Here is a 13,221-nt window from a genome sequence, read left to right on the forward strand (position 1 = left end):
AGAGGGAATAACATGTATAAAGACCTGCACTAACTGGGATTGAGGATGTGAGAAAAGGCCAGTGTCTCATGAAGCACAATTGGTGAGGACAAGGATGACTTGAAGTCAGAAGAAACGTGGAGGCCAGATCTCACAGGACCTGAATATCAGCATGAAGTTTTTGGGTACAAACCTGAATCTGGAAAATTTAGATCTACAGTAGTGTTAACTATGCTTTTTTAGTTATCAGAGTCTAGAAAGAGGATGAATCTCAATGAACAAACTCAGATGTTTTACCAAAAAACCATTTGTTTTATTTTGGTTTTGTTTTTCACTTCGGGAAAGTAAATTATAGTAATATGTGGTATAACAAACTCTAATTATAATTTCTTTCAAATATAATCAATTGATGAGAATATTAGTGTGCAAAACTGAAGCAAAATTTAGCTTTAGTGCTGCCCCTCACTATGTGCTGGCGGGCCTCTTTAAGAAACTGATCCCCGTGGCTTTTAAGGTTCCTTCAAGCTACATTAAAATTATCATTTACTCTCTCCGTATTTCAAACATAATAGTGTTTTTCAAACTCTAAATTCTTATGAACCATGATTAATTGTATAATAAGTACTAATTTAATTCTACTTCATGACACTATCCCGAGCCCCTAGATAGGTAAGACTATCTTTTATAGTTATAAATACTTGTCTGGAAACTTGAGCCTTTCCCTGTATAGTATACAGTTTAAAAGGAATCTATTTTCAAACCCTACTGAACAAAATAAAACAGAACAAAACAAAACAAAACTATACCTATCTGTTTTGCAGCCTGTAATATATCATTTAAGTCTTCATTTACACTTTGCATTTCACTCTTGTCCAGATTTTCATTCAAAAATTTTACTATCTTCTTCCACATCACATCCAAATCTACAATTTGTTCATGAAGTTTAGACCGCTTCACCTGAAACAGCATAATACAGTGACACTGGTTAATGGTCTCCTCAAAGCCATTACTTACCACATATATTCTGCATTACATTACACAATATGGCACCACCCACAAGAATTCAAAATTGCTTTGTAACTAAGCTCCCAGAAGGAGCTTTATTGAAGTGTGATTTTAAAAAATCTTGTCTGTTTAAAAAAACTTTATTTTTTATAGTTTTGATCACAATGAATTTTCATTATGCAATTATTTTCATACAGCAAAGGAAAAAGGAACAAAGGAAAAAGTCCAACATCCTGGGGTGCTTAGTATTCTCTCATTTATATTGTTGGCTATAACTCAAGATAAAAAGTTACATTAAGGGGCACCTGAGTGGCTCAGTGCGTTAAGCCTCTGCCTTCAGCTCAGGTCATGATCCCAGGGTCTTAGGATGGAGCCCCACATCGGGCTCTCTGTTCAGTGGGAAGCCTGCTCCCCTGCCCCTCCACTCTCTCTCTGCCTGCCTCTCTGCCTACTTGTGATCTCTGTCTGTCAAATAGGTGTGGAGCCCAACATGGCACTCAATCCCAGGACCCTGAGATCACAACCTGAGTAGAAACAAAGAGATGGATGCTTAACAGACTGCACCATTCAGGTACTACTCTTTAAGAGTCTTTTTCTTCCTCTCCTTCTGCCCTACCCCCATCCCCTCCTCCCTCTCTCTTTCTTTAAAAAAAAAAAAAAAAAAAAAAAAGCAGATAGAAAATAACAAAATAAGGCTCATTAGATCTGCCACTTTCTTTCCTCAGGAAAAAAAGAAGTATCTAAAAGTCTGTAAGAATAAATGAAATGACATGGTATATATTTCCAAATTTTAAAATCTCCTATTGTATTTCTAATATAAAGTAACTTTTAAAAGGGGCTTTGGTTAGAGAAAACAATTCAAGTTTAAGATAGTAATATAAATTAACTGTATAGACTATACCTTTATTTTTATTGCCATGAAAATGCAAACCAGCTCCCACTATAAAGAATGTGAACTGTTTTCTGTAGCAAAACTGTATCACTGTTAGAAGAAAACTCTATCTAAAGACTACAAACAAATCTCTTCCTACTATCAATGTTCAAATGAAGACATTAATTCTAAAAACGGCCTAAGGACTATGAACAATAAAATTCCAAACTATTAGAAAACAAAGTAACTATTTTTTTTTTTTTTAAACAACACAGGGTCAATTCCTTCATATATATATTATATAGCTCACATGTTCATATATACAGTTAATACACTTTCAGGCCTATAAAGTCCACAAGTCATTATAAGGACCAGACAGAAGTCAATTATGAGATAAGCCACTGCTTTTAAGACATTAATATTCATATTTTCCATGTTACGGTAAAGACATTATTTCTGTCCATTTGATAAAAGTTTTACCAGAGACCCATAAACTTACTCAGATGTTCCAGAGTTAAATGACTGGATTAAATTATAAAATTAACTGTGGCAGATATCTTAGCAACAAAAGTTAACAAAGAATTTACTATCATGGTTCTGATTATTCTCTTTGACATACAGTCCTAAGTGCTTAAGGTAAGTATGCTCATAGGAAACATCATTACCCATTCCCCTTCTTGGTATCACACCAAACAAAATAAAACTTACCATTTTAAGTACAAAGACCTGAGAAAAAGAGTGTCAATTATCTGCTCACATTGTACATTTAGATAATGTTTTTCATCTGAAAAGTTTACCTTTAAGTCAGCCACTTCTTCATTATAATTATCTTGCTTGGTGACATTTGAAAAGGAGCGCAAAGCTCCTGTAAGACGTGGTAAAGCCATCTATTATTCAATCAGTGATCCATACAAGGAGAAACCTGAAACTGAAACAAAACAAAATGGTATTTATTTGTTGGGAGGAAGATGGAGAAGTAATCAAACTCAACAAATTGACCTGTACAAGAGAAAAGAAAAACCAATTAGTTAAAACGCAATGCTGAAAAGTTCTCCTGAAACATTTTTAACCCATGAAGTTTTTTTAATAACTACACTGGCTATGGCTAAAGGAAAAAGAAACACAAAAACACCTGTTTGTGGGTACTACCACGACATCCCTTCAAAATGAGTTTTATAGATTCCCAAGGACTCCACTACTATACGACCAATGCCAGTCTCACTGAAAGATAGGAAAGCATTTTCCCATCTTTTCTTCAATTTTGTTTTATGCTCACCGATTTCATCTCACATTATTCCTTGCTTTCAGAGTCTCACTGGCTTTTTCTCTTCTTGAAGTATCAAGCATGTTTCTATCTAAATGCATTTGCATTAATGGTTCCCTCTGTTTGAAATTCTCTTCTGATGTTCATTTAACAGACTCCTTGACACAAGACACCTTCTGAGATGGGACGTTGTTGACTATTCAATCTAGGAAAGCATAGCTATCCACTTCCTATCTCTCAAAACACAGAATTTCAATTCTCCTTATACTAATTAATATGATATTCTCCTGTTTGTTTACTTGTTGTCTTGCTTCTTAACCAAAAAAAAAGACCTTTATTTACTGGTCTGTCCTAACAAATGGAATAGTCTGGGAATACTCTGTGTACTCGGTAATTATCTGGAAAATAGTAAAAGAAAAAAAATGGAGAAAGGGAGATAATGGTAACAGAGAGACTGAAGAACAGAAGGAAAAAATTAAAGCAGCTGGGGAAGGAGAGCACTCCCAGGAAAATAAAGAAGTCAGATGATCTGATCTCCCTGTTTATATGCTGACAACTAAACAACTAAACCTTCTGGCAAAGAGACTAATAATACTGACTATGAGGGGAGTCTTTATCTATGAAACACTGTTGGAGGGTCATCCTGGGTTAAGATTGCTTATTATAACAAAACTATAATCTATAGGTTCATAAGGCATGCATGGCTCCCTGCAGAATGTCACAAAAGGTATTTAAGTCTCTAGGACAGTTCTCAGGGATGATTCTGCCTCACATAGGACAGTAGGCAATATCTGGCGACATTCTGAGTTATCACAAGTTATCACAACTGGAGAGTGGGGAGTATGACTAGCTTCTGTCAGAGAGGCCAGTGATGCTGCTCAACATCCTACAATGCACAGGACAGTCTCTCCACAACAAAGAATTATCCAGTCCAAAATGTAAATAATGCAGAGCTTATGAAATCCCACTCCAGAGTCTGAAATAAAGATGTTTTATAGTCCAGAAACTTCCTACAGTGTGAAATGTTCCACAAACCTCAATTAAGCGAACTCATTGATTATTTTGGGTCAAAGAACATGTGTTCAATGTGGGAAGGAAAAGAACCAGGGGGACCATATAGAATATTTCAGACCATGACCTGATTCTGCTCTTCTTCTTTATTGTTTATATCCTTGAAAGTTATTACAAAGCTTAATACTTAAAAAAAATCTGAGTCCTATATTAGAATAATTATAAACAAAATAACTGAAATGTTTAACAAAATAAGAGAGAATTTAACAACGAATAATAATAAAAAATGACCAGGCAAATTTGAAAATATGAGTTTTAGAAATAAATATATTTATTAAATTTAAAAACAATCAATAAGGGTTAAAGAATAGGAGAAAACTAGTGACCTGAAATAAAGATCTGAAGAAGTAACCCAGTGTGCTGTCATAAATAAACAAATTAGACATTAAGAGAGACGAAGAGGAAGAAGTCCAAATATATGAATATTCACAATAATTAAACTTAACATGCAAAAGATCAACAGAATTACTAAATGGCACACAAGTGAACATCAGAGTTACACCTAAAACATAAGACAAAGAAGCTTGGATTGAATAAGATCTTCCTGTAAGTTATAACCAAAAGTAGCTGGTGGCTTTACCAAAATTTATCAAATCAGACAAAACAGACTTTAAAACAAAAGGTATTATAAAGGATTAAAAAAATCCTCCCTACATAATAATAAAAATTACATCTCACTAAGAAAATATAAAAATTTTCAATTTGCATGCCCTGATGAAAGAGCCTCAAAATAAATTCAAACAAACAGAACTCCAGAAAAAGTCACAAGTGCAACATCAAAGTGAAAGTTCAGTATTTCATTATTGAGAGGTCAAACCAACGCCCTAAAAAATTCAGTAAAGTTATATAGGGGACTTGAGCAATGAAACTAGTAAGTTTAATTTAATGAACATATACAGAAATCTGTACCTAATGATGAGAAAATATATACTCTTCACGAGTACATGTTTAATGAAGTAGTCTGTGTATATTAGGCCGTAAAGCAAATTTCAACAAATTTCAAAGAATAAGTACCACTCAGATCAGGGTCAACAGACTTTTTCTGGGGAAAGAGAGAACAAATAGGTTAGATATGGGAGACCACAGGCAGACTTTGTCACTTTTGGGGATGTGTTTTTGCTTTTGTTTTAAACAACACTTCAAAAGTATAAAACTATTATTGGGCTCTGGGTGACCAAATTAGTTTGCTGACTCCTGATACAGATTCTATTTTCTGAGCAAAATACAATAGACTAGAAATTAGAAACATCAAAGATAAAGTAAAAAAAAAAAAAAACCCACAAATGATTGCATTCCAAATCAATAAGAAAATGGTATGAAAATGTCTGGGGGGAGAAAAGATTTGGATGCCCTATATCACACCAAAGAATTTTAATCAGAAAAGTAAAATGACCTAATTTGCAAATAAACACCCTACCTAGCTGACTTTAAATTTCAACTACTCATTGGGAGTGAATTTAGGAGAGTATTTCTGAAAACAAAATGACTCATGGAATCACATCTGGATTTTTCTAATACTGGGTAAATACTGTCTGGAGCATATGGAAGAAGAAATGAAAGCAGGGGTAAATAGCACAGAACGGATTCTCAAATCTTAGTATGCATCAGTTACCCAGCTAAAACTAATAAGCCCCTGCCTCTACTCCTCATCCCCAATTTTGACTCAGTAGATTAGATGACATTGAGATGAGGCATAAGAATTTTACATTTCCAACAAGTTCAGGTCAAGGACCACACTTTGAAAACAATTGTTTTAGGGATATTATCTTTCATTCTTCTTTTTTTCTTTTTTATTATCTTTCATTCTTAAATCACATTCAATTTTGTCTCAAATCAATAGGGATCAAGGAGTTTCCACCTACTAAGAATTTAGTGACCTGAGCTTAATTTTAAGTGCACAACCTGTTTTCTAGGAGCCTTTCTCAACCATGGTCTGTGAGAGAATCAAGTCTTAACTGAGAGTGACTTGAGTGACTTTTTTCTCAATTCTCCCAAGGATGGAACATATAGTTACTATTATCCATGTGGAGAAGTAAGGGTCACAATGTCTTTGGGCACTGAGGTTTAAATTCTCTGTCCAGATTAAGAGACTATCAAGATAGGCATTCTATTCATAATGATTGACATTAACCCAGAAGTTTAAAGATCTTGACAGAAAACTGAATATAATCTGCCTCAGAACGTGCCTTTTACCACATAAATTAGTATTTTCAAAACGCAACATCATAACAAAAGACATACACTACATGGAATATTCTGCTATATGGAATACTCTGCCTCAGTTATGTTCTATGAATAAAACGGGTATTTGGAACCACTACTTCAATCATTTTGACATAACCCACTATAATCTCCTGAATCCCCTGTTCTTCTCTAAAAACAGAAGGGCATGAGAATAAAGATGGATGAAGTCTAATTCACAAGCCTAACAAATCCTAACAAACAAGATAATACGCCCAGTCTCTAAGAAGAGATCTAAAAGCATGGCCTGCTAATGAGGTCACACTGTTGTCACATCCTACATTAGATGTTAGATGTTGTCACATCTAATAGGAAACTTTAAAACTCCCTAAGGTCTCATCAAAATGACCAATATGAACTATAGTTGTCAAGAAAACTAAGTAACCCATACTATTTGATTTTTTTATTTGTTTTCTGTTTTCTTCCTCAGGTTTAACACTAACACTTCAAAAATGTAATAGCTCATTTGTTCATGATCACCTCTAAATCATTTATTGACAAATAGCTGAGTTTCTCTGATTTACAAAGAACAGTTTTAGATACTGGGTATAAATAAGATTTACAGAATTCTGTTCTTCAAAACTCACTGTAGTTTGTACCAGTAAAAAAAAAAGATTACTAACACTTAAGGATACCTAAATGCATAAAAGTCAAAATGAGAAACAAATTTTACATCTTGGTTATTTATTTAATTAGCAAATAACTATATATGACCAGTTATACATTAGACACATTGTGAGGCTCTAAAAGATTTAAAAAAAAATTAGAGTTATGACCACACTTGCTCTGAATAACAAGCTTACAGTATGGGTAAGAAGAGTTACAATAATTATGCAGCTATAACTGTAGGAAGACACAGGTGGAACATCTAAGAGAATGGGAGGAAGGTAGCTAAGGACTGAAGTTGAGATTTACAGGGCTTGAATGAATTGCCTAGTAGAGAAGAAAAGGTAAGGGCATGAAGGAGAAAACTAAATAATGTACATTTGGAGACTCATGTAATAAGAATGAAGATGTTAGCAGAGACCCAACACCATGTTTCAATTTAAGCACTTTTTATCCTGACAACCCGAGTCACTGAAAAAAATTAACATACAGTAGAAAAATTACTCAGATTTAAGTTTGGTGAACAGATTAAATGTGGGTCAAACTGGAGACCAGCAAATCAGTTGTAAAGTTATTTATTACAATAAACCAGACGTAAGATAAAGAGGGTGGAATTAAGGCAAGAAAAAGCAGGGAAGATGAATTTGAGAGATACTTACAATTGAAAGAGAGAATGGGTAGGATATGCTGTGAAGATGAAGGGGAAAGGAGCAGGACACCCAAATTTGTTATTCAGGAGAGGCAGAATAGTGGCATATATATGTAATAGATGCCACACCGGAAGAGGAAAGATGACTGAATAATTCTACTTTGGAAAGTTTTGATCATGTGCCATCAAGTAAGATAAACACCAGTTTTGGATTCCTTATCAAAGATCTGGGCTAGAAATAGAGAATTTAGAGTTATGACTTCAGGGCAGTTAAATCCATGAGTGAATACATTGCTTTAAGTCAAATATAAATAAACCTGTGGACTTTCTCCTGAAGAAAACAGACATACACATATATAAATATTTTATAATTCATTTCAGAAGCCACATGAATACCATGAAACCCATCCACATGAACCCCTAAAAACCTCTTCAGAGTAGACAGTAGAGGGCCAAGAATAGAGTCCTAAGAAACAGATCAGCAGTTATAATATGAAGAAAGTGTTACCACAAGAGAACAGAATATTACAGCTGCTGTTGCAGAGTTCACAGTATTTGGCCACTCCCCGGTCTTAGGTGAGTTTAGCACACATACTTTCAAAAGAACTAGGGGAGAAAGCACATTTCGGTGGGTTGAAGAATAAATGGAAGGGAGAAAATAAGGAAATAAAATGGGTACAAGCTATTTTTTCAAGGAACCTGGCAGAGAAGAGGAGAAAGGCAAGAAATAGTAAAATACATTGGGTCAACAGTTTTTGAAAATATAGGAGAGAGCTGAGCACAATTCAATAATCAGGGGAGAAGAGAGGGAGTAGAGAGAGAAGGAAACACTGAATAATCAGAACATTATGACTAAGGGACTAGTCCCTTAGTCATAATAGTCACTCCTATTCACGCATAGGAGTGAATGAGAATAAAAGCATGAGGCAGAGATAAGACTGCTGAAGGAAGAGCAGGGAGGGATGGATGCCTGGAGGTACAGATACAATTGTAACATGGTGAAGCATTGAACAGGGAGAGAAAAAGGTGGTGAAAGGGAGTTTCCACCAAAATCTTTGAGATCTGCTAGAACAATTCAAAAGACAATGAGAAAATAATTTTTGAAGACAGAAGCAAAAGTTTGATTTCACCACCAACGATAATTTAGGAAACTGATTAAGAAACCAGTAAAAGATTTTTTTCAGGTAGCAATGAATACTCAGTTTATACTGGAAAAACACAAATTTAGAGTGGCAACAATCTGACAAAGGAACAAAGATTGGTATGATCCAGTATTGAGGTTTTATAACATAGCAAGTAGGACAGTGGAGTCTAAATGATGAGACCAAGCTCTGATTTGAGGTCCAAACCAAAGGAAATGATGTTCAAGTTGGAGGTCTTAAAGACACATCATGGGGCCCTGCATGGCTTAGAGGGTTAAGTGTCTGTCTTTGGCTCAGGTCATGATTCTGGGGTCCTGGGATCCAGTCCCACATCCTGCTATCTGCTTTGCAGAGGGCCTGCTTCCCACTCTCCCTCTGCCTGCTGCTCCCCCATTTGCACTTTCTCTCTGTCAAATTAATGAATGGAATCTTTAAAAAAAAAAAAAAAGACACATCATAATGTTCATGGTGAAAATTTCTGGTTTATAAGACTACAATGAATACATTTTAAGATAATGTAGCTATCCTATGTAGCAGTTACCTCAGTAATTTTTATTACATATTTAGTATGACCTACTAAATGGTAAATGAATAAATGAAAAAATCTTTTAATAATAAATATTAACACCTTAGCATATAATTCATAAAAGACTAAAACCCAAAAGACTATTTTTATTGGCCAGCAGTAGCCACCTGTGATTATCTGAATGAATCTTCAGAATGTTGATTGCATATAAGTACAGATAAAAAAGAAAAGGTCTTGAAGTACTTAATTGTCCTTTTAAACATTCAATTTAGGGAAGAAAAAAATCTGAATGGAATATGTTTCCCTTTCTGAAATGATATTGACCAACAACCAGTGGACTAGAATTCTAGTACACATTATTCTGAAATACCACATAGCAAGTTTTTCTAAAAGGGGTCTGACTGCTTGACCCTAACTTTAGGAAAATATAGTTACTGTATTTTTCATTATAAACAAATAACAGCCAAACTATATTTCCTAACAAATGTAAAGTCACCAATTAACTCTTGGCAATCGGGCGCCTGGGTGGCTCAGTGGTTAAGCCGCTGCCTTCGGCTCAGGTCATGATCTCAGGGTCCTGGGATCGAGTCCCGCATCGGGCTCTCTGCTCAGCAGGGAGCCTGCTTCCCTCTCTCTCTCTCTCTGCCTGCCTCTCTGTCTACTGTGATCTCTCTCTGTCAAATAAATAAATAAAATCTTAAAAAAAAAAAAAAAAAAAAAAAAAAATAACTCTTGGCAATCATAGATAGTAGAAAATTACTGGCAGGAAAAGTCAAAGTAATATAATGTAGGTGAGGGATAAAAACACTGGACTAACGGGAGTAGGCTGTGAAAGGAGTAAACTTAGAATTTAAGATTTCAATACTTAAAATAGAATGATATGCCAACAAACCAGATCTTGAAAAATAAACTGGAATATTTATATTTTACTTCTAAAAAGTAAGTTGTAAAAGAGTTAATTAAATCAAGATTTGAATTTAGAAAACACCAGCCTTCGTAGACACATTACATATATAATCCTCTAGTATGCCATTTCAAAGGGGGGTAATTTTTCACAGTAAATTCTAAAGATTTTTGCCTTTTATTCCTACCTTGTACATTATTGCCATCAGTTAGTTAATACAATAGAGTCATATCACAGGCACATTTACCTATTTGAATCAACCAAATGAAACAGGCCAAATAAAGTTATAGACAGACAGAAACAGTAATACTGGAGTTTCTGCCACTATTTAATAACTGACTACTTGCTCCAGAGTGAATGGAAGATGAGCAATAAAACTATGATGCTCCCTTCATGTGTGAGTCACTATATGCATCTCAAACTGTGAGCATCCTGCTGCACTGCAATGTTTAAAACTATGTTCCCTTAAAAAAAAAAAAAAAAATAGGGCATCTGGGTGGCACAGTAGGTTGAGTGTTGGACTCCTGATTTTTGTGAGATCAAGCCTGGCCTCTGGCTCCACACTCGGCTTAGAGTTTGCTTAAGATTCTCTCTCCCTCTGTCCCCCGCTGCCTCCGCACACTCTCTCACTCTCTCAAAATAAATAAATAAAATCTTTTAAATATATATATACACACACATCATGGCCATTAAACACAAGCCAACTTTTTACCTGGTTCATTTGAAGAAACTGATCATTTTCCAAGTCTGGAAAAAAGAGACAACTGCATACAACCTACTAAGACAGTGTTTTGACAAACATGTCCAGTTGAAGGATTTTCAAGGGCAATTTTTAACTATTCATAATTTCCACCCAAGAAGTTCACTTAATATCCTAACTCATTCCTAAGCAAGAAGCAACCGCTCTTCAACAGTTTCCAGTCAAATTAGAAAACACACTTGGAGCCTCGACAACACAGAAAGCAAGGGTAATATAAATAATACATAAATATACACTTTTTATATAAATAACATATCTAATGGTTTATTAAAAATGAAATTTATATAAGGTTCATACTCTTTAATTTACTTCCCCCAACTATTTACTTATATTAAACCTAGGTTTCCCACCCTAGGAAGAATAGACCTAATTAGGCTCATAACTCTAAACCAAAGTTTTCATATTATAAAAGACCCCCATAATTATATTAATTTTACTTTTTAAGGATAAAGAACTCTTTTCTTTCTTTATTTTTTTTTTTAATACATTTTATTTATTTATTTGACAGACAGAGATCACAAGTAGGCAGAGAGGCAGGCAGAGAGAGAAGAGGAAGCAGGCTCCCTACAGAGCAGAGAGCCCGACATGGGACTCGATCCCAGGACGCTGGGATCATGACCTGAGCTGAAGACAGAGGCTTTTAACCACTGAGCCACCCAGGCGCCCGAACTCTTTTCTTTAAATGCCCTTGGAAAAACAAGTATCTAGAAAATTATATCAGCTCCAGTTAAGAACAAGAAGCGTAGTCAGAAAGCATTTCACAAACCCTAAACAAGTTCACTTATTACTCCTAGAGAACACATGGAACAGATACACAACATACTAGGAGTGTCCATCTCAACTCTCTCCACAGTAGTCCAGTTGAAAAGTCCTGGGCCAGGTTATCTGAGAAATGCAGAATTCTAATTCTACCCCAACCTATGGGCTTCTGGAAGACCCAAAAAATGTCTATCTGTCCCTTAATAAAACCTGAATTCACCGAAACAAAACTCTAGTGATTCTCAAGCCTTAGCTATTTAGAGAGAAAGAGTTTTCCTGACCTTACACTGGTTCTTCTGTATTACAACTTTATGGAGCACCACTACCTTCCTGAATATGAGCTCCTTTAAAAATTCTGACTCAAGTTTTTACACCCCAACAAACAGGATTATCCACTCTGAATCAAAAAAAAAAAAAAATTATCAAAGGGTATGATGACCTTAATCTTTACTTCTTATTGTTTTGTGCATAGCAGAGGAAATTCTTAAAAAACCCTAACACTGACATTATATAAAAGAAGTTGGCACACACTCACTACCCCTTTTTCTCAAGTAGAGAGAAACATTAAAATGAGGACTCCAATGAATTTATGTGGTAAACAAAAAATGGAAAACAGAAAAGTAAATTACTACTCACTAGACATTATGAATGCCTCCCTAGGTACAAATACATGGAGAGTAAAAATTCTGTTATGTTACTACACTGCATTTAATATATATGCTTTATTTATTATTTCTGAAAAAAAATGTATTGACATAGCCGTTATTTAACATTCATGTGTCAACTGTTTTAGTATTATGAAAACTTAACTATTGATTTAAAAAAAAAAAGAGTGCTTTCTTTTGCTTTCTGTAATATCAGTCAGAAATATGCCCTGACAAATAAAGGTCCACCAGAATGTCTTTTCTGTGTCTTGTCCTGAGATGAACCATCATCTTCTTATGAGACTTTATCCTCTGCTACTCAGCTTCCTAAACTAAAAAAAAGTTTGAAAAGATCAGGACTGTTAGTTGTCATTCTTTTATATTCTTTCTAGGCCACTTTTCTTAGGTATAAATTATATACTCTACAATTGAGAGAAAAAACAAGTTTTGAAAATGATACTCTTCACCTTTTTAAAATCTAATTACTGAAAGAAACGTCATGTTTCAAAAAGCATTACAAACATATTTTTAAAATTCACTTTCTCTAATGTCTTAAAAATTAGTGCAAGTAACCTTCAACTTTTAAATAATAATATTGACATTTCTCTAAAGATTGTTGGTTAACAATTTTTGCAGTGAAGATACCAGGAAAATCATGATATCTGTTGACTTAATAAAAATGGTATCTGTATAGATTGAACAATGATGTTTTTCAATGTTTTATAAAAATCTCCATAGACTTAATAAAAATGATATCTGTATAGATTGAACAATGATGTTTTTCAATGTTTTATAAAAAT

General features: G+C 34.5%; 1 protein-coding gene across 1 annotated transcript in view; it reads right to left on the bottom strand.

The window, feature by feature from the left end:
* The window catches only part of ASCC3 (activating signal cointegrator 1 complex subunit 3), a 336,478-nt gene that overhangs the window by 315,308 nt on the left and 7,949 nt on the right, over positions 1 to 13,221 (bottom strand). The window contains exons 2-3 of the mRNA XM_059401113.1: positions 2,653 to 2,783; positions 786 to 936 (exon numbers count right to left, since the gene is read on the bottom strand). Coding sequence (XP_059257096.1) covers positions 786 to 936; positions 2,653 to 2,742 — 241 coding nt within the window. The 5' untranslated portion in view covers positions 2,743 to 2,783. The remainder of the gene's footprint in view (positions 1 to 785; positions 937 to 2,652; positions 2,784 to 13,221) is intronic.

This window comes from Mustela nigripes, chromosome 5, assembly GCF_022355385.1.
Source record: "Mustela nigripes isolate SB6536 chromosome 5, MUSNIG.SB6536, whole genome shotgun sequence".
Lineage (NCBI taxonomy): Eukaryota > Metazoa > Chordata > Mammalia > Carnivora > Mustelidae > Mustela > Mustela nigripes.